Source organism: Coregonus lavaretus (genome assembly GCF_964263955.1).
Source record: "Coregonus lavaretus genome assembly, chromosome: 6".
Taxonomy (NCBI): domain Eukaryota; kingdom Metazoa; phylum Chordata; class Actinopteri; order Salmoniformes; family Salmonidae; genus Coregonus; species Coregonus lavaretus.
Genome location: NC_139993.1, coordinates 46,397,107 through 46,419,075, shown reverse-complemented (window position 1 = coordinate 46,419,075; position 21,969 = coordinate 46,397,107). Strand labels below are relative to the sequence as shown.

General features: G+C 45.0%; 1 protein-coding gene across 2 annotated transcripts in view; it reads left to right on the top strand.

Annotated features, from left to right (window-relative positions):
- The window catches only part of LOC311130588 (palladin-like), a gene marked incomplete at its 5' end in the record, with an annotated part of 83,201 nt that overhangs the window by 44,517 nt on the left and 16,715 nt on the right, over positions 1-21,969 (top strand). Inside the window, 5 exons of one of the 2 annotated variants that reach the window (XM_084163361.1) lie at positions 307-448; positions 1,099-1,122; positions 3,482-3,622; positions 4,497-4,884; positions 7,721-7,756. In XM_084163361.1, coding sequence (XP_084019487.1) covers positions 307-448; positions 1,099-1,122; positions 3,482-3,622; positions 4,497-4,884; positions 7,721-7,756 — 731 coding nt within the window. Of the gene's footprint in view, positions 1-306; positions 449-1,098; positions 1,123-3,481; positions 3,623-4,496; positions 4,885-7,720; positions 7,757-14,843; positions 14,944-21,969 lie in introns of those variants that run through there. The other variant, XM_084163362.1, reaches the window with a different exon arrangement.

The window sequence follows — 21,969 nt, the reverse complement described above, 5'->3', positions numbered from 1 at the left end:
CACTTTTTTTTCTTAACCTTCCTTTCTTCCTTTCTTTTCGTCTCTTTCTCCTCCTCTCTTTCGCTCTCTCTCCGTTTGTCTACCCCTGACCCTCTCTCTGCCTTTCTTTCTCTTCTTTACCTTGCCTCTCTCTGCCACACTCTCTCTCTCTCTCTCTCTCTCTCTCTCTCTCTCTCTCTCTCTCTTCCTCTTCCTCTCTCTCTCTCTCTCTCTCTCTCTCTCTGCCTTTCTGCTTCTCTCTCTCCCTCCCTTTCGCTCTCTCCGTCTCTCTCACTCTCTTTCAACTCTGTCTCTCTCCCCCTCCAGCTCTTACAGGATGCCCAGGCGTCAGAGGGTCAGGTGGTTGTGTTGGAGTGCAGGGTTCGAGGCAGCTTTCCTCTGCAGGTCCAGTGGTTCAGACAGGGACAGGTCATCCAGGACTCTCCAGACTTCCGCATCCTGCAGAAAAGTGAGACATTCTCAGTAGAGTCAGAATACTTATTTGTGTTAGAGGTCCTTGACAAGTTAAAAAAGGATTTAATTATTTATGAGTCTTACTCCCTCCCTCTCTCTCTTCTTTACCTCCTCTCCCTCTCTCTCTTCTTTACCTCCTCTCCCTCTCTCTCTTCTTTACCTCCTCTCCCTCTCTCTCTTATTTACCTCCTCTCCCTCTCTCTCTTCTTTATCTCCTCTCCCGCTCTCTCTTATTTACCTCCTCTCCCTCTCTCTCTTATTTACCTCCTCTCCCTCTCTCTCTTCTTTACCTCCTCTCCCTCTCTCTCTTCTTTACCTCCTCTCCCTCTCTCTCTTCTTTACCTCCTCTCCCTCTCTCTCTTCTTTACCTCCTCTCCCTCTCTCTCTTCTTCTTCACCTCCTCTCCCTCTCTCTCTTCTTTACCTCCTCTCCCTCTCTCTCTTCTTTACCTCCTCTCCCGCTCTCTCTTCTTTACCTCCTCTCCCTCTCTCTCTTCTTTACCTCCTCTCCCTCTCTCTCTTCTTTACTTCCTTTCCCTCTCTCTCTTCTTTACCTCCTCTCCCTCACTCTCTTCTTTACCTCCTCTCCCTCTCTCTCTTCTTTACCTCCTCTCCCTCTCTCCCTTTGATGTCATGTGAAACACAGAGCCACGGTCTGCAGCAGAGCCAGGTAAGTTACTTCACTTCCTCCTATGTCATTCTCAGGCATGTTGTTATCAACAAAGTCACTGCTATATGTCTACTCCTGTCAGCTCCATCATCCATCAAAACCGGCCTCAATCTGTCTGTTGTGTCAGTCTGTGCTGTCACTTTGGCACTGTGATGATGTCATCTACCGTTAACCTGGATATGACGAAGGCCTCAAAACAACAGTCTGGGACAATAAGAAGGAATCTAATAAACTCTGACAGGCGTACACAAACTCTTACACACACATATTTACACACAGACTTTTCCAGTCTGAGACGTTGTGACTAGAGCGGTACATCAGGTGTTACCGTCAAGCTCTCACAGAAACCCTGTGAGTCACACTGCAGACATTACATTTACATTTACATTTACGTCATTTGACATCTCTCAACACTTGTGTTCTCTCCCTCTTTCTCTCGCTCTCACTTTTTTTTTACTGTCAGTCTCCTGTCTAACATGTACATACCATACAGTGGGGAAAAAAAGTATTTAGTCAGCCACCAATTGTGCAAGTTCTCCCACTTAAAAAGATGAGAGAGGCCTGTAATTTTCATCATAGGTACACGTCAACTATGACAGACAAAATGAGAAAAAAAATCCAGAAGATCACATTGTAGGATTTTTAATGAATTGATTTGCAAATTATGGTGGAAAATAAGTATTTGGTCACCTACAAACAAGCAAGATTTCTGGCTCTCACAGACCTGTAACTTCTTCTTTAAGAGGCTCCTCTGTCCTCCAGTCGTTACCTGTATTAATGGCACCTGTTTGAACTTGTTATCAGTATAAAAGACACCTGTCCACAACCTCAAACAGTCACACTCCAAACTCCACTATGGCCAAGACCAAAGAGCTGTCAAAGGACACCAGGAACAAAATTGTAGACCTGCACCAGGCTGGGAAGACAGAATCTGCAATAGGTAAGCAGCTTGGTTTGAAGAAATCAACTATGGGAGCAAATATTAGGAAATGGAAGACATACAAGACCACTGATAATCTCCCTCGATCTGGGGCTCCACGCAAAATCTCACCCCGTGGGGTCAAAATGATCACAAGAACGGTGAGCAAAAATCCCAGAACCACACGGGGGGACCTAGTGAATGACCTGCAGAGAGCTGGGACCAAAGTAACAAAGCCTACCATCAGTAACACACTACGCCGCCAGGGACTCAAATCCTGCAATGCCAGACGTGTCCCCCTGCTTAAGCCAGTACATGTCCAGGCCCGTCTGAAGTTTGCTAGAGTACATCCAGAAGAGGATTGGGAGAATGTCATATGGTCAGATGAAACCAAAATATAACTTTTTGGTAAAAACTCAACTCGTCGTGTTTGGAGGACATAGAATGCTGAGTTGCATCCAAAGAACACCATACCTACTGTGAAGCATGGGGGTGGAAACATCATGCTTTGGGGCTGTTTTTCTGCAAAGGGACCAGGACGACTGATCCGTGTAAAGGAAAGAATGAATGGGGCCATGTATCGTGAGATTTTGAGTGAAAACCTCCTTCCATCAGTAAGGGCATTGAAGATGAAACGTGGCTGGGTCTTTCAGCATGACAATGATCCCAAACACACCGCCCGGGCAACGAAGGAGTGGCTTCGTAAGAAGCATTTCAAGGTCCTGGAGTGGCCTAGCCAGTCTCCAGATCTCAACCCCATAGAAAATCTTTGGAGGGAGTTGAAAGTCCGTGTTGCCCAGTGACAGCCCCAAAACATCACTGCTCTAGAGGAGATCTGCATGGAGGAATGGGCCAAAATACCAGCAACAGTGTGTGAAAACCTTGTGAAGACTTACAGAAAACGTTTGACCTGTGTCATTGCCAACAAAGGGTATATAACAAAGTATTGAGAAACTTTTGTTATTGACCAAATACTTATTTTCCACCATAATATGCAAATAAATTCATACAAAATCCTACAATGTGATTTTCTGGATTTTTTTTCCTGATTCTGTCTGTCATATTTGACGTGTACCTATGATGAAAATTACAGGCCTCTCTCATCTTTTTAAGTGGGAGAACTTGCACAATTGGTGGCTGACTAAATACTTTTTTTCCCCACTGTATGTCTACCTGTCTATCATATGTCTGTCTTACCTCCAACTACAAACATATAGATAGTAAACCTGTCACTCTTTTCTATGGCTGTGTAAACGTCTATTAAACCAGTCTGACAGGGTCAGTATCTGTCTCATTCAGCTGTTACAAACTTTCCCTAACCTGTTTATACTGACCACCAGAAACATACATTTTTCTTGCTGTTAGTTTCAACACTGTGTCACTGCTAGTTGTTTAATTCACCACAGTGTATGTGATGAGAGTTGTGATTGGTTGTTCCAGAGGAGATATGTACACTGGTGATAGCAGAGGCCTTCCCAGAGGATGGAGGACAGTTCTGCTGCACTGCAACCAACCTTTACGGCTCCGTCAGCAGCACAGCCCAACTCGCTGTCACCGGAGAGGCCTTCAACACTCCCACAGGTGAGTTACCATCATTATTGTATTAACTTGAGTTGAATACATTACAGTAAATGTACCATCAGGACAGTTTGTATAACTTGTAGCAACTTGTAGAGGAATTTTCCTAAAGTGTAATTGAGTGTAACTTTAGTGCATGTGAGTTTGTAGTTTGCACAGTGTTTGTGCAGAGTTTTGGTACATCTGGGTCAAGAACGAGGGCCTGTCTGGCTCTGGATCATATCAATGATTACCAATAGACAGTCAGCCTGGGAGGTCTAGTGGTTTTGACTCCGTCATGGATCCCTGTGTGCTTTCCTCTGGTTCAGATGACTGTCCTGGTCCTGTTTATTATCCTGGATAATCATGGATCTATATGAGGATGAGAAGAGGAGGAGGAGAAGGAGAGGGGGAGGAGGAGGAGGAGGAGGAGGAGGAGGGGGAGGCGGAGGAGGAGTAGAGGAGGAGGAGAAGGAGAGTGGGAGGAGGAAAGGGAGGAGAAGGAGGAGGAGGAGGAGGAGGAGGAGGAGGAGGAGGAGGAGGAGGAGGAGGAGGAGGAGAGAGGTTAGTTAGGTGATGATCAGCTATCTCTATGTGGGAGAAGGGAGACGTGTTTATTCTCTCTGATGACTCTGTGTACTCTCAGTTCACCATGCAATCAGAGGAACTCCAAGTACCAAGTAAAGGGGTTACATCAAGACCTCCTCCAGACAAACAGACTGACTGAACACAGCTGCTACTTTAGATCACATCACATTCCACACTAAATATAGAACTGCCATGTTTAGTGGGCTATATGAGGAGGATGGGGGTCAGGCTGGGCTCTGCTGCAGGTTATGTTAGTGCACTGTGTGAGGAGATGTCTGTAGTGTGACTCTTCTGGTCTCTCTCCCTCTAGCGGTGTACGACTCGGTCAGGAATGGTGTGGCGTCCAGGGACGACTCTGTCTTTGAGGACACCCAGGCCTTCCCCCCTCCCCCACCCACAGAGATCAGCCTATTGGAGGTGCCACCCAAGATCCCACCCAGTACCAGCGCCGAGGGTTTCCACGTCAACGAGCTGGAGATCTGGCCCAGCATGTCGGGCCTACAGCCTGTCAACATGTACCACGACGTGGAGGGTCAGGACCGGGCCAACTGGGACCTGCAGAATGGCAGGCCCGCCAGCCCACCTCAGCCCTCCTTCAGCATGCCTCCATCAGAGGCCCAGCCAGACTTCCCAGGCCCAACCAAGATGTCGCCGCTCCTGGTGAAGGAAGGTCCTCCGCTGCCCACCAAGCCCAAACTGTGAGTATACCCTCCATCCTGCCATGCTGCCACCCTGCCACTCTCCTTTCCCTTGCCTCCCTGCTCATCTCATCTCATCCCCTACCCTGCTGCTCCTTTGCCCCCTGCCCCCTGCCCTCCCCCACCCCCACCCCTCATCTCACCGCATCCCACTGCACCAGAGGAGGGCTGTCATAAGTGATGTCTGATTGAGCTGGCGCCATGACTCCCATAATAAGTGATTGTATTGTGGATCAGTGATCTGGGTGTATTCAGCTTTGAAAGGGTTACAAAGGGAATCCCAGTATTTACAGAACAAAAGCATTCCGGTCTCTTTATGATGGTGTCAGTGGCATGTCAGTGCTGTGTTCTGTTGTGTGCCAGAGAGATGGCCTGGCTGGCAGCTGTTCTGTGGCTGAAAACAGATTGGCTTCTGTTCTGTTGGATGGCTCCTATTGTCTCTGTCTGACTCCTGTATGCACGACCAGGGCCCCTGCTCTCTTTGTATGGCCTCCCCCTGTGGCCTCCCTGTGTTTTATTATAGGCAGTGAGTATGATGTCTGTGTTGTTGCAGTAGAGCGTTGATTGTCCTTGTATGGTTTGTGTATGTCTTGATGTGTGACTGTGAATGGACTTGACTGCACAGTCTTGTTATGGATGGCCTCTGTTCATGTTGCAGGGCTTGCTGTTGCTCAGTCAGGAGGTTTGTCTGGCTATAGATGGAGTTGTATAGCCTAGCTTCTGATCTTTGTTAATTTAATGTTGTGGTTCAGACATGATATACAGTACCAGTCAAAGGTTTGGACATACCTACTAATTCAAGGGTTTTTACATTTACATTTAAGTCATTTAGCAGACGCTCTTATCCAGAGCGACTTACAAATTGGTGCATTCAACTTAGGATAGCCAGTGGGACAACCACATCTTGATCACAGTAAGTACACTTCTTCAAACAAGCAGCTGTGAGCAAAGTCAGTGCAATCAGGGACAACTACATCTCAATCACAATAAGTACATTTCTTTAAACAAGTCAGTGCTAGCAGGTGAAATAAGTCAGGTGTTAGTTTAGACAAAAGACAGTGGTAGTAAAGGGGGGTAGAAGGATTACTATTATACTATTCCAGGTATTCCTTAAAGAGGTAGGGTTTCAAGTGTCTCCGGAAGGTGGTCAGTGACTCCGCTGTCCTGGCGTCGTGGGGGAGCTTGTTCCACCATTGGGATGCCAGAGCACATTGTAGAATAATAGTGAAGACATCAAAACTATGAAATAACACATATGGAATCATGTAGTAACCAAAAAAGTGTTAAACAAATCAAAATATATTTTATATTGGAGATTCTTCAAAGTAGCCACCTTTTGCCTTGATGACAGCTTTGCACACTCTTGGCATTCTCTCAACCAGCTTCATCTGGAATGCTTTTCCAACAGTCTTGAGTTCCCACATAGGCTGCTTTTCCTTCACTCTGTGGTTCAACTCATCCCAAACCATCTCAATTGGGTTGAGGTTGGGGGACTGTGGAGGCCAGGTCATCTGATGCAGCACTCCATCACTCTCCTTCTTGGTCAAATAGCCCTTACACAGCCTGGAGGTGTGTTGGGTCATTGTCCTGTTGAAAAACAAATGATTGTCCCACTAAGCCCAAACCAGATAGGATGGCGTATCGCTGCAGAATGCTGTGGTAGCCATGCTGGTTAAGTGTGCCTTGACTTCTAAATAAATCACAGACAGTGTAACCAGCAAAGCACCCCCACACCATCACACCTCCTCCTCCATGCTTCACGGTGGGAACTACACATCCGTTCACCTACACTGTGTCTCACAAAGACACAGCGGTTGGAACCAAAAATCTCCAATTTGGACTCCAGACCAAAGAACAGATTTCTACCGGTCTAATGTCCATTACTCGTGTTTCTTGGCCCAAGCAAGTCTCTTCTTATTATTGGTGTCCTTTAGTAGTGGTTTCTTTGCAGCAATTCGACCATGAAGGCCTGAAGCACTTATTTGGGCTGCAATTTCTGAGGCTGGTAACTCTAATGAACTTATCCTCTGCAGTAGCTCTGGGTCTTCCATTCCTGTGGCGGTCCTCATGAGAGCCAGTTTCATCATAGCGCTTGATGGTTTTTGCGACTGCACTTGAAGAAACTTTCAAAGTTCTTCACATTTTCCGGATTGACTGACCTTCATGTCTTAAAGTAATGATGGACTGTCGTTTTTCTTTGATTATTTGAGCTGTTCTATGGACTTGGTCTTTTACCAAATAGGGCTATCTTCTGTATATTCCCCCCCCCCCCCCCCCCCCCACACACACACACCTTGTCACAACACAACTGATTGGCTCAAATGCATTAAGAAGGAAAGAAATTCCACAAATTAACCTTTAACAAGGCACACCTGTTAATTGAAATGCATTCCAGTTGATTACCTCATTAATCTCGTTGAGAGAATGCCAATAGTGTGCAAAGCTGTCATCAAGGCAAATAATCTCCAATATAAAATATATATTAATTTGTTTAACACTTTTTTGGTTACTACATGATTCCATATGTGTTATTTCATAGTTTTGATGTCTTCACTATTATTCTACAATGTAAAAAAAATTGTAAAAATAAAGAAAAACCCTGGAATGAGTAGGCGTGTCCAAACCTTTGACTGGTACTGTATGTCTTATGCATTAGTGAGGGGGGATGTTATAGACATGATGTGTTCTGAGACTGACATATTTATGATGTGGTCTGAGACAGGGCGCATGTGGAGCATGGAGGTTGTGTAGGGCTCATGCTCTGTGCTTTGTATACCGAATATGCATTTTGTGTAACTCTTGCTAAATGTTGACATTGTATCCTCTCTGCTTCCAGAGCGGAGGGTATAGAGGAGGAGACAGAATGTGACAGGTAAATAACTGAAGGGTTGGTCTGGTCTGGGTCTGGTCTGGGTCTGGGTCTGGGTCTGGTCTGGGTCTGGCCTGGGTCTGGGTCTGGGTCTGGTCTGGGTCTGGTCTGGGTCTGGGTCTGGTCTGGGTCTGGATCTGGGTCTGGTCTGGGTCTGGATCTGGTCTGGGTCTGGGTCTGGTCTTGGTCTTGGTCTGGGTGAGGCTCTCTGGGTGTGATGTGAATGGAGCCCTGTTGTTTAGCAGTGGATTTGGAGGAATGCTGGGATCATAACGGCGTGTTGGCACATTCACATTGTTTTGCTGTATTTCTTTCTGTGTCTCGGCTTGAGTTTCTGCAAATAGCAGGATCACCGTAAAGCTGCTTCCTTGAGTGAGTTTTTCCACAATAATGACACAAACGTACTGCCAAAAAAAATCAGATCCCCGCGGTGAAGCGTGCGGAGGGACGGTGCACTACCCCCCTCCCCTCCCCTCCCCTCCCCTCCCCTACATACACTCATTAATTACACAGTAAAAACAGCAGCCCTGTCATTACCCAGGGGTCAGTGCGTTGTGCCATGCCGTGCTGGAGTTTAGCTCCCTCTCTGTCCCCTGGTGACCTGTAGAAGTGTTGGCTGACAAACTAAAGCCTCAGGCACCGGCCACTCTTGACTTTCAACCTCTGACCTCACTGCAGGAGTCACTGCCTCTCATTTGTTCTCCTGAACACGTCCTGAAAACAATAACGTTTTTTAAATGGCATGCTGTTGCACGATGTTGAAGCCGCGGTTCTACAGTGTCTATGTATGTGGTCTTTGAAAGGTGATCCTGTTGTGTGACTTTTACAGCCACTGATGTAAAAGTCTGTTTTTGTCTTATCTGGATTTGATTTGAGGCCTCCAATGTAACTTTAATTGAGTTTCTGATCGAGTCGTTTTTCAAAATTTCCGTGAATCCAGTAGGGACTGAATGGAAACTATGACCCCACTGTCTTGTTTCTCTGTCTCCTTAAATGTGAAACGAAGCACTATAATGCGACGGCTACCATTTCACTGCAGCCAATAAGGTGACTGTGAATCAGTGTCTGTTTTGACGGATGTTTTTAATAGATAAATCACAGTCACAGTTATTGCTTTAACTGATATATTCTATTCACAGGGAAAGAAAGTCATTTTAGTGTGATGGTCTAAGAGGACGTACTATTGCAGCCATACAAAGGCTTACACCTGTTATTAATGCCTCACATTGCCTTCACCTGTGAACTGTGGAGCTGTGGGCTGGTATATTGATGAAAGCCCCCCTGTCGATGCTATCTCAGAGCTGCATTAACAGATCTAGGCTGTGGAGTAGAGCTCTCCTCCTACCCGACCCGTGACCGATATCATACATCGGTTAGGGCCGGGTAGGGACTGTTTTTTCATCAAAAACTAGGGTACTGGCAGGGCTCAGGTATCACTAAATTGATCACTAACATTTTAAAGCTGAGCCATTTGCGCGTGCTCTGCTGCGCAGTACAGTCATATCTGACTAAGATCATAACATGGTGTCAGAAGTGCTTCAACCTCGTCAAATATAAGACAGGAGAGATTCTTTCACAAAGAAATATAGTTTTGTCGGAGTTTAGAGTGATGAAAGTAGCTAACAGATAACTGCTCTCTCATGTCTCTTTATTGAGCAGAGCAGCCCAAGCAGAGCCATTGCTATGGATAATCACAGACTCAGAGCGCATGCAGAGCAAGCTGTGCGTTGGGAGCGAGTGACAGGCAGAGAGGAGCAGCGAATGTATTTATTAATGGAGGGCCTTAAATTTGGCAGAAGCAATCGGGCATGGGTAGGGTAGGGCCTGAACGTCATGGGCATGGGTAGGGCTCGGCCTTAAAATTCATGCCCGTGCAGGGCTCTGCTGTGGAGAGGAAGTGGCTGTATGACTTGGCAGTCTGAGGTGACTGCACAAGACCTGATCAGGGAAAACACGCCTGCTGTCCGTCTGCACTGTGACTGTTCTGTACTGGAGGAAGATGGAGCTGGGCCAGTTAGCCAGTCAGTCAGTGTGTGTTTCTGATGGCTGGTGTTACTGGTGGAAGAATCAGAGGAAGCTCTCAGGGGAGAGGCCATAGGTTGGCTGTTAGGATCAGAACACTCAGGGGAGAGAGGGAGAGGGGGAGAGAGAGAGAGAGAGACAGAGAGAGGGAGAGAGAGAGAGAGAGAGAGAGAGAGAGAGAGAGAGAGAGAGAGAGAGAGAGAGAGAGAGAGAGAGAGAGAGAGAGAGAGAGAGAGAGAGAGAGAGAGAGAGAGAGAGAGAGAGAGAGAGAGAGAGAGAGGCAGGTTAAGTCTGTTTTGGGGGTTAAGGCCCTGCAGCAGTTTATAAGGGTCTGTATTAAGCTGTAAAAGGTTGTTGGGTCTATAGCCATGCCTTGAGGCAGGTCATAAATCACTTAGATGGGAGCTATCGTATCCTTGTGAGGTCACTGGGCTGCCAATTTGGAGAGAGTTTGTATGCTCTGTCCTGATTTATGATTCAGACTCACCAGGGGTCGAAGGCGACACCCGTGACCACGTATAAAGCCATATCACACTGGACTGAGAAGACCTGGAATTTGTCAATCTGCTCTCCCTGTGTGTGTGTGGGAGGGTGTGTGTGTGGGTTTGTGTGTTTGTGTGTGTGTGTGTGTGTGTGTGTGTGTGTGTGTGTGTGTGTGTGTGTGTGTGTGTGTGTGTGTGTGTGTGTGTGTGCGTGCATGTGTGCGAACCTCCACATGTGTACGTTGTGATGGATGGAGTGTAAGCGGCAATTGTATTCAGTATCAGCTTTCTAGTATTGGACATGCTTGCCCAGTGTGACATTTCACAGGAACTGTTTGCATTTTAAATGGTTAAGACATATCCTTGCTAGTAAGAGCTAAAAACAATGCATGTGTGCATGTTTGCGCATGTGTGAGCATTTTTAAATTTTTGAGGAGAGGATCATAGAGAAGTGCCAAGTGAATGAGGCATAGTGAGGTGTGACTGTAGGATTGACTGTGATCACGGTGGCACAACATTAGATTATGGGTTGGGATATAATCTGTGGGTGGGCGTTGTCAAACACACAAGCAGCAATTATCCTGCCAACATTTTATATCTTAATCACTGTTTCATAAGACAAGGAATCAAAACCTAACAGTTGAAATAGTTATCTTGCACGTATCCATTTTATAAACAGCCTACTGTTGAACCTTCTCTGGCAAACCCTCTGTGAGAATCTCCACCATGCTTCATCTTCCTGTTTGCTTTAGATGATTTGAGGATTACGGATTGTGAAAAGCAGAGGAGTCAAGCACATATCAGCAGTTTAAACAACCTCAACTCTGCCTTGTCATAACCCGCTCACAATCTAAACATTACACAATAACCATAACCTTCATAACGCCATCCTTGATTTAGGACTACTTGAAATGTGCTTGAGTTCTGGTTCAAGTTGAGTTCTGGTCAGTCTAAAAACAGGTTGTGGATCATGAGATCATAATGTGGCACTGTGGGCCTGTCGTCACAGTGAGGAGGAAGTGATGCTGTAGTGCCTCTCAGAACCCCTGCAGGGTTAGGGTGAGAGGTTCATGGTGATCAGACAGCTGTGTTAATCTTCACTGTTCCAGACTGATCTGTCACAGCCTCCACCCTGAGAGACCTAACACCAACACACAGTCACAATGAGAGAGAGAGAGAGAGAGAGAGAGAGAGAGAGAGAGAGAGAGAGCGAGCGAGAGAGAGAGAGAGAGAGAGAGAGCGAGCGAGAGAGAGTGAGTGAGTGAGTGTTCGTTTGGTTTTGTAAACGGCTGATTCAGACTCTTGAAATCACAGAACAATACAAAGTAATGTTCTGACCTTGTGTGTCCAGAGAGGAGGAAGTGGAAGGTGTGGGCTCTGCTGGAGCCACACGGCAGACGAGGTTCAACAATTATCTTTCAGGGGTCAGAGGTCAAATGTGACTTTTATGTGTTAAAATGCTGCTAGCAAATGGCTGCGTATGGGGTCACAACCTCACCATGTGGCGTCTCTCCCCCTCATGGCATCTGGGAACTCCCATTACTGACTAAGTTGTGTGTCATACACGCACACACACACACACACACACACACACACACACACACACACACACACACACACACACACACACACACTCACACACACACACACACACACACACACACACACACACACACACACACACACACACACGTATATATGAACCGGGCTAACAATCCCAAACATGGAGGAGCTTAGAACAACAGCTTGCTTGCCTGTAAGTGACACCATGTGTGTATGTGTGTGAAGCATGCATACGTCCAGAGTGGTAAAGATGAGGAAGCTACTAATCCCCTTTAATGCTATATATCGCATGTGGATTGACCCAGTGCTATTCAAACCCATGCCGTCTGCATAATTGTCATACCACAGAGATTAAATGATTGTGGTCCGCTCCAAACCTCTTTAATCTCCTCTGAGGTCGTCGTCAGGGTAACAGTGGACAACTGGAACAAACTGAAGGCCACGTTCCATACCATTCTACCCTGCTCTATCTCTCTCACTCATACACAGATACAGAGATACACATAAACTGTTTACAGAGGCGCCCGGATACTGTTTGTTTTTTTGTACTAAGAGTTCATCTCAAATGTGATTTTGATGCTTTGGAATGTTAATTCATTCTCAAATCGAGCCTATACAGTATACCTAAACAACATGTTTAATATAAATATGCGGTCTTGTTGAAACTATGCCTGTTGGATTCAGAGCTTTGTGTTGATCTTGCAAACTCTTGTGTTCAGGGTTTTGTTTGTGTGCTGTGTTGCTCTTTGTCTTTCGTCTGTCATTGTGCTGAGTTCAGGGTCATGTTTGTGGACCGTAGTGCTCTTGTGGTTGTGTTGTGTTCAGAGCCGTGTTGCTCTGGCTGCCAGGCTTTGTCACGTATCTGTGCTGTGACTCAGAGCTGTACCCACAGCAGAGGCCTTGTGTTTATGAGGTGTAGCTCGTAAACTCTCTAATGGTGTATTAACAATCACTTTCTTACGTGTGATTTTATGGAAAAATGTATGTTAAAGAGACACATATGGTACTGAGTTTATACACAGAGAACTCTTGTTTCTTCATTATCAGCTGCCTGGCAAGCTCAGGACAGTCCTGAAGTTCATGTGCAACTTGAGGTATTTCATTAGTCATGCCAATTATGTTAAAAAAATAACCTGAGTGAGAATGTTTTTGTTTATCAGCTATCTGATTGGTTACATTTGTTGCCCTAAATGTGGACCTGGAGTGTAAATGAATGCGTACAGAGAGAACTAGCCAGAGAAAGAGAAAGACAGAGAAGCTAAAACGCTTGAGAGATAAAGGATGAGGAAAAGTAGAAGAGACCCAGGAGGCATAGATAACAGGAAGGCAGATCATTCCTCAACAACCCCCAGACTGACCCTGTGGGCAGTCCTCAAAAGGACATGGCGAGCAGCAGGATTGGCTGAGAAAGCTGTGGCTAGACGCTGGATTGACTGGTTAGGTTGAGTAACCTGCAGGCAATGGAGCAGGTTCTCAAATAAGGAAGAGAGTTGTTAGAGCTGACCTTCACAATACAAGAGGGAAGTGGAAGAGAGTGGTGAGAGAGATAGAGAGAGAGAAAGAGAGAGAGAGGGAGAGAGAGAGATGAGCGTGTGCTTATTAGTTGACAGCATGGAAACAGAGGTCTTAGTTATCCCCCATGTTCCCCTGGAGAGAGGGAATGGAATGTTAAACGCAGGGAAGCCCTAGCAGCTACACACACTGTTGGGAATCACAAGTTAATCAACCTCTCTGATTGAACCTGTCTTCCATAAGCAGCAGAGTGAGATACACAGACACTGACTTGGCCGTAAGTGGTGTGACTCGACACTCCGGAGATGACTGAGTCCTCATGAGAGAGGAGCTGAACCTGACCTCGCCCCCCTGGTCCCCACCCGCCCCCCCGGCCCCCGGCCCCCGGCCCCCGCCCCCTCGCCCCCTCGCCCCTGTGTCACTCCTCTGTGACTCATCCTCAACCACTGAGAGACAGGAACAGAGCAGATGAGCTGGAGAATTGACTGGCCAACCTAAAAATAGACATTATACACCAAAACAGAATGATAAATGTACCAAAAGTTTATGTCTGCCTCGAAAAATGCCTAAAAAGTGAAGGCCACAATCTCTATAGAAAACAAACACATTTTTTATTTACAGACAACATGTTCCAGATCTGTGGGGGTGGTGGTCGGTGAATATTGTTAGTCAGTAATGGATTGTGTGGCCTTTTAAGTGTGGTACACTTTTCTAACTATTATAAAGTTCCTAGATAGACTATGGCTCACGTTCCATGTTTGTCAGTTATATAAAGCACAGACTACTAGGTTCAGTGTTATGTGGCTGGCATGTAGATAATGGTAACTCTGTAAACATATGAAAAGTACAGCATATACTGTTTCTGTGTGCCACCCATGATAGCTACAGTACAGAGAACCTAATATGGAATATGTTTCCTGGCAGTATAAAGTCACAATAGAGACTTTACAAAAGAGATCCCCTTCCTACTGTATCTTATCTGAGGTAGAGCGAATAAGGTGGTTGATGAATTTCTTCTGTGATTGATGAATTTCATTTTCTACATGGATCAGTGGGAACATAATACATCAGATCTTAGTCCAGAATAAGCATACTTTGTGTCTGCATTCTGTTTGTACATTGTCTATTGCTGGCAGCGCATATTCACTAAGTCAAATTCTAGGTATGTGCAAATGTACTTTGTGAATAAAGTGATTCTGATTGTGACAATAAGCATACAGCAGGTACAGTAATGTAAGATCTGTGTATCTCCTATCTGTCACATTCTTTCACAATCTCTCTCTCGCTCTTACTTTCAATCTTTTGTCCATGGATCAAAAATAGCTGGCTGTTGTTATTCTAACAGCCTGGTTCTGAAAGGGAAGTCTCTATATCAGTGGCCAGTGTTGCAGAGCTTTTATTGTGAAAGAGAGGCTTTTATTGTGAAGAAGGCTCAGGCTGACTCATGCAGAGAGAGAGGGAGGCTGAGTCTGGCTGCTGACTGCTCTATATATGCTGCTCTGCTACCTGGCAGACCAGCAGAAACAACCACACACACACACACACTCCTCCTCCACCTGGGGAATACCTGAGCCGCTGACAGACACACTCACCTGGGCCGCATCATTGAAGGTACTACTCCTTTCTTACAACTTTCTTACAAAATCAAATACAACTTTTGTCAATTGTAACACACTTCAGTGGAAGTGAGAGTTTATGAAGAGAGGGAGAGGGGGAGAGAGGGAAGGCAGAGGGGAAGCCGGGAGAGGGTGAGAAGCAAGCAGCAAGATGCTTTTCATTAACTCTCAGTCAAGTTCAGTTCATTAGAGAGAGAGAACACAATGTGAACACACCACATTAGCACAGCCACTGTTGCTTTATGCTGACCTCACTGCTTCAAGGAAATACAGTGTTGCCCTTGTTCTTTCTTCTGTGGTAAAACTTTGTGAGCTAAAAATGATCTCAAAATCAGTTAAAATCACAATCTGTCATTTATGCTTCTGAAGAACTAAAAAGGGTTGAATTGAGAGAGGGAATGAAGGAGTACAGAATAAGGAGAGACACAAATGATAGAGAAGGAGAACCAGGAATGCTTTTTCTTCATTTCTGTCTGCTTTGCTAGCCGCTCAGACAGTTAATGTTAAAAGCATGTGTTGGAGTATGGATGTGTGGTTTATAGGACAGAGAGAGGCAGAGATAGAAACCATTAATTTACTGGAGGCTCTGGGAAGTGGTTAGTCTGGAGAGGAGAAGCTGGAGGCAACTGGCTGCTTTACTGAGGGTGATATGGTCTGTGAGGTTGGTAAAGCCTAGTAGTGTGATGTAGCGATGACAGTAGTGCAGTGTCTGTTGCTTTATTCTGGGTTGTGTCAGTGTTGTGTTAGTGGTGAAGGACCAGTTGTGTTTTTATATAGGTCAGTTGTGTGGTGCCACTTTGGGGTCTGATGGATTAGTCTGTCAGGTAATAACAGTAGTGTCAGGTTTGGCTGTAGTCCTTCACTGGGTTCTCTTGTTTCTACCCCCTCCCTTCCCCTCTCTTTCTCTGGCTCTCCTCCACTTTCTCCTTCTCCCTCTCCACTCTTGCTGCTAATCCCATTTGATGGCGATGTCTTTCCCATTCCAATCCCAAGAAGAATGTCTTGAGCATTCCTGCAATACAAAAAAACACTCTCTGTCTCACTGGACAGAGGGAGGGGAAAAGGGGGGAGGGAGGGAGGGAGGGAGGGAGGGAGGAAGAGACAGAGCTCACTGTTAATTCTCTGCACTCCTCACCTATTATTTTATTTTATATAAAATGGCTCCTAAGATGATAGACTGATTAAATAGAGAGAGTGAGAGAGAGAGAGACGGAGGGAGGGAGAGACATAACTTAAGGGGTTGATGGGAGCTGGAGCAGCCCTGAACTGTTAGTCTGGTCAGAATGAGCCACACGCTCTGTGCAGTTGTTAAAGCGGGGAAAATAAACAGTCTGGTTCTGTTTTATGTGATGTGTGTGCAATTAAAGCCAGAGAGAGCGGGAGGGGATGGGTGGGGTACAGATGGAGCAAGGGAGGAGGTGAAAGAGAGAAACATGGAGAGGTTGAAAATAAGTTTGGAAGTCTAGGAGAACAAAGACAGAGAAATTGAGTGGGACAAGGAGAGAGAGAGAGGGAATGGGAGTTGATAACAAAAAGTGATATATTTTACTTTATGCTTTTCTGGTTTCCTTTGTTGTCTATATGAAAAATGTCAGGGACTACTCTTGCCAATACAGCACCTCAAGTTGCACTGATCTAGGAGCTGAGTCTAGGGGGGTATGAAATGTCCATGGAAAGTTGGACAGCTCCTCTGTCTCCTCTCTCTCTCCTGAGGAGGAGCACTCAGCCAAGCCAGGGGAGGAGGGATTATGGAGAGCAGTATGACTCACTGTGAGTGAGGAGTCTGGGCCTGCATGGTGGTAAATCAGCCTGTGATGTGGGTCAGGTCAATGGGTTAACTCTGGTTCTAAACCTGACTGGACTGGAGGTTTGGCCAACATGCTCCTCCATGTGGAAAGGTTAGGATTTAGACTCTTAAATCTGTACTTTCATTCAAAATATCCAACACAAATTGTGTGTGTACTGGTAGGCCTACTTGTGTATGTACTGTCTCTGTGTGTGTTTGTTTTTGTGCGGGTTTATGTTTGTGTGCGCACAGCCCACACCTGTTTGAGGGCTTCACTTGAATTTGTTGATGGAAGTTTCTCATGTCCACCAGTTGGTCTCATCCGGTGATCTAAAGTGATGATGTCAAACATAAACATTCAGCTATCTTGCTGGGGGTGTTTGTATACTGGATTCCTGTAAACTGTTATTGCAGCCCCTTACCGTAAACTTAACAAAGGACTTGAGTGGAAGTCTCCCCCTCCCCAAATAGAACTCCAAATGGTTGCCTAAAAAATAGCTTTGTTGTTATTAGAGACCCTTGGTGACCAAAGTGTGTATAATGACCAGCTACTTTGCTAGTGTAAATACAGATGTCATAGGGTAAACATTATTCTGCAGCGATAGGACAAATCATTAAGAACTGTATTATGGTGATTTTGGCCCATAGCTATAGGATTCCTGTTTCTTGCTACAGCCACCTGTGTTATGTGTCTCCACAACAGGAGAAAACACCCATTAATGGCACATCGATCAATCAGTATTTCCTTAAAGTCAACCAATCAAGTAGTAGCTAGTAGTCAGTCAGGCAGATAACCAGCCAGTTAGTCAGAGTCTGTTAGTCTCAGTCAGTTCAGTCAGTCAATATGTCAGACAGTGTGACAGACTAGACTGTTTCTGTCATGGATCAGTCAAGTGTAGGTTGACGCACTGTAACAATGATGTAATGGGGGTGTGTTAATACAGGTGAGGGAAGTGTGAAACATGCTGTCAGGCACAGCGAGACAACATGTACCACTGATCATACTGTCCTGTCTGTCTGCTCATGCCTGTGGAGGTGTGTTTGACAGAGCAAGGTGTATTTGCCTACATGATTGCAGTGGGAGTCAGACTCAGGAGTCTCTGGTATTTTCCCATGCTCCTATTGATTTCACCCTGCGTTCTTGGATCTGGTCTGATAAACTCTTTGCTCGGAGCATGGTTTGGGGCCAGCATGTTGTTGTGTCACCACCTTGGTGTGTTTCCACTGTAGCACACACACACACACACACACACACACACACACACACACACACACACACACACACACACACACACACAGATTAACATGCATCACTTACACCTCTAGCTAACTGCTTACCCTTTAACCCATCCTCCTTAACACACACACACACACACACACACACACACACAGATTAACATGCATCACTTACACCTCTAGCTAACTGCTTACCCTTTAACCCGTACTCCTTAACACACACACACACACACACACACACACACAGAGAGGCTGTATTTGTTTTGGAGGTGTAATGCCAGAGCTCCAATCTGTTGTTTAGGCATGTATCATTCATGTTTGACAAGGCCACACTTTTTAAAAGCTGTAGACTGGCATGGTGACGTGTGGTTAAACAATGACACACACACTCATAAACACACATTAATATGTAGGTACAAGTCTCATTGTGGGAAAATGTACAACTGTTGTTCAGACATTTGAGTGGATCAACAGCGTTTTACTTACACATAGCTGGCTTGTATGTACACACAGTGCAGCAGGAAGCTTAGCCTCTTGTTGTTGTTTACAGAAAAAAAAACCTCAATATTGGCTATTTACACTCAACTACTTCCTGTCCTCCCATGGTCGCTTCCTGTCATCAGTGAGTGCTGCTGGTGGAATCCCATAAACCCTTTCCCTCCTCTACTCCTAGTCAGCCAGCGGCCAACCAAAGACATACATGCTCCCCTTCCCAGTACCCAAACAAGTGAGGTTGTAAAACCCAGCGATGGCTCACAGCTTGCATGGTGGCATGTCAGTCAGTCTAACTGTAGAACCGTATGTCTGTATAGACCAGAGGCCATCATTGTCCAGGAAGCACAAACAACTGACTGTGTGTGTAAACATGACTATTATAGACAAGTTGATTAGAGAGAGCATTGATTAAAGACTGCATGATTAGAGTCTAAGGAGGAGAGGCAGCTGGTGGCGATCACAGACTGGAAACCATCTGTGGCTGGCATGTTCTGTTTCAGCTTGCTTTCTCTGACTGCTACAACATGGTCTGTTTCAGCTTTCTCTGACTGCTACAACATGGTCTGTTTCAGCTTTCTCTGACTGCTACAACATGGTCTGTTTCAGCTTACTCTGACTGCTACAACATGGCAGTAGCAGTGCGTGGGTAAAATCACTGCAGAAGCCAAGCCAGAAGAAAAAGCCATATTACAACCTATGTGTTGTGATAATTGTGTTGTTTGCTCTATAAACTGTTAGTTCATATGCCTTGCCACCGTTATATATAGGCCTAAGGCCAAGACAATAGGAAGACACAGAGGCAGAATAAATTCAACCACACCTTTGTTTCATCACAAAACCAGAGAGCAACCTCTGTCCGGTGAAGTCCACAAAGCATATTGCATGTAACAAACAGTTACATGACCTACAGCATGGTCAAGCAAGTTACTGTTTCCGACATTTTCCGACTACTAAACAACTATTGATTTAGAACCACGGAGAGTTACCGCAAGTCGCAAAGAAAACAGGAGCTGCCTCCAGTATTCCAGCACCATTTCAACTTCAACATCATTTCAACATCCTCAAATCACCTATGTTTAGTCTAATACAGTGACAACAAAAAGATACCAAAAACAATTTAGTCGGTAACACTTTACTTGACACCCAGCGTCCTAACACGTTATGACACGGTCATAACCAGGTCATAATATGTCATAACAGCTGACATAACCTGTCATAACCTGTTATAATATGGTCTTAACACTGTCATGACCCATATATTCACACCTGTTGTGACATATATAGCGTTATTTTATGGCTGGTTATGACACCTACATAAGAGTGTCAAAACCCACATTTATAAAAATTTGTTTTTTCCCTGCCAAGAAGTTTCCCTTCGTTTGAAAGTTTGTTTCTTATGTCCTTTGTTGTAATTAATTATTTACAGTCATGTTTTTTTTATCGCCATTATAATCATTGGCCAGTACAGAGAATTTAAGTAAAACCACAAGTCCAAATCCCTATCTCCATCCATGGCTAATTTAGGAAAGGGACAATTTTAGCTAGCTAGCTAGCCACCGGAGGACAACAACACAACGAGATGCAACAATTCAAGTTGTTTCTGTCAATTACATATTTCTCTTGATGCGATGTGATAGGAATGAGGCCAAATCCAAACTGGCCTCCCTTGACACTTTCTTTGGTGCGCCAGGACCATTCACAGTTGAGCTCAACGCTGATTGGCAATTATTTTATACTTTTTTATCAAGGGAGGCCAGATGCTCGCTGGCTTCCCTTGCATTCAATGCTATGGGTGGCAACAATGTCATACTCTTTTTGGCCAGACAGCATCAGATAGATGGCCTACACAGAGGGGCGTTGCTTCGCTCTCTCAGATGCTTTCTCAGGTGAGATACTGTACATTCAGCCTCTTGCGAATTGAAGGAAAATTATGAAAACACAGCGAGACGAAAGATAAATTATTTCATATGCTTTTAAATTTTTTCTTGGGAAATGTTTTGGGAAAGCCTGGCTTCCCTTGGCACCATGAATACACACCACTGCAACATGGTCTGTTTCAGCTCGCTCTGACTGCTACAACATGGTCTGTTTCAGCTTGCTTTGACTACTACAACATGGTCTGTTTCAGCTTGCTTGGACTGCTACAACATTGTCTGTTTCAGCTTGCTACATGGTGCTGTAAAAGACAGATTCAATTAACTCTTACTCAGACAAGCGGTGCCTGACTCCGTTAAGCTCAGTGATGCTGCTAATGTTTGCATGTAGGAACTGGAAAGTAAAACCACCACCAGAATAATTGTATAATTGACGTTTTACTACGAGTGTAATTGAATGCTGAATGGTAAGTCAATCAAAACGTTTCTCCTGAAGTGCTCTCTCATTGTGTTCCATGTTAAAGAATTTACACCCAGGAACCAGGCCAACTGAATGTCCTTTTCAAGATGAGAGAGAAAGAGAGAAATAACTTTGAACAGCCTAGCCTATTTCTACCTCCAAATGGAGGGTGAGGGAGAAGGATAAAGAAAGAGAGAGATGTAACTGTAATGCAGCGTTACAGTCTGGAATGACAGAGCTGAGCTCTACAGTTTTTTCACACTGTAACTGGGTGTTGTGTGGGCCAGTTGGCTCAGCTCGGTACAGCACAACACTGGGTCGTTGGCATGGAGACAGAGAGCAGGACACCTCCCTCCCTCCAAGGCCCTACTGCACCGCAAGACAGAGGAACAGACTGTCAGAGGAACCAAGGAAATAAATGAATTAACGTCAGGCTTTTCAGCAGTTTCTGTCATTTATTAGATGCTCACAAGAGAGATAAAACGTTTTTACCAAGTATCAACTCAGAGCTTTGTACCTTGTAGAAATTCTGTTTACATACAGTTGGTGTATACCTACATATTTGTTTCTTGTACCCCAGAGAATCAGACTGGTATCTATAAAACACGCGGTTCAGAACAGCTATAGGACAAGGTCCTTTCAGACTAAACAAGGGATGTGGAGAGTTGAATGTGAAAGTGATGTAAATTAATAGGCTGTATGGTTATAAGTGAATGAACCTCCATCTCTTTTAAATATATTTTTAAGAGGGGTTGATTGGGTGGAAGGCTCCTCTCTTTGTTCCCAGAGTTGGTGACTAAATTAAGTCAAATGACCATGAGGAGAAATTCATGGTGTTGTTGGCTCATTCAAGACTAATAGATCCATCCTGTTCGGTTATCAGTAGAGAAAGAGCTTGACTGAGAGAGATGGAATAGTTCTCTGAGTAATTTCATAGGTTTATTTATTTATTTTTATTTCACCTTTATTTAACCAGGTAGGCCAGTTGAGAACAAGTTCTCATTTACAACTGCGACCTGGCCAAGATAAAGCAAAGCAGTGCGATAAAAACAACACAGAGTTACATATGGGGTAAAAAAAACATAAAGTCAAAAAATACAACAGAAAATATATATACAGTGTGTGCAAATGTAGCAAGTTATGGAGGTAAGGCAATAAATAGGCAATAGT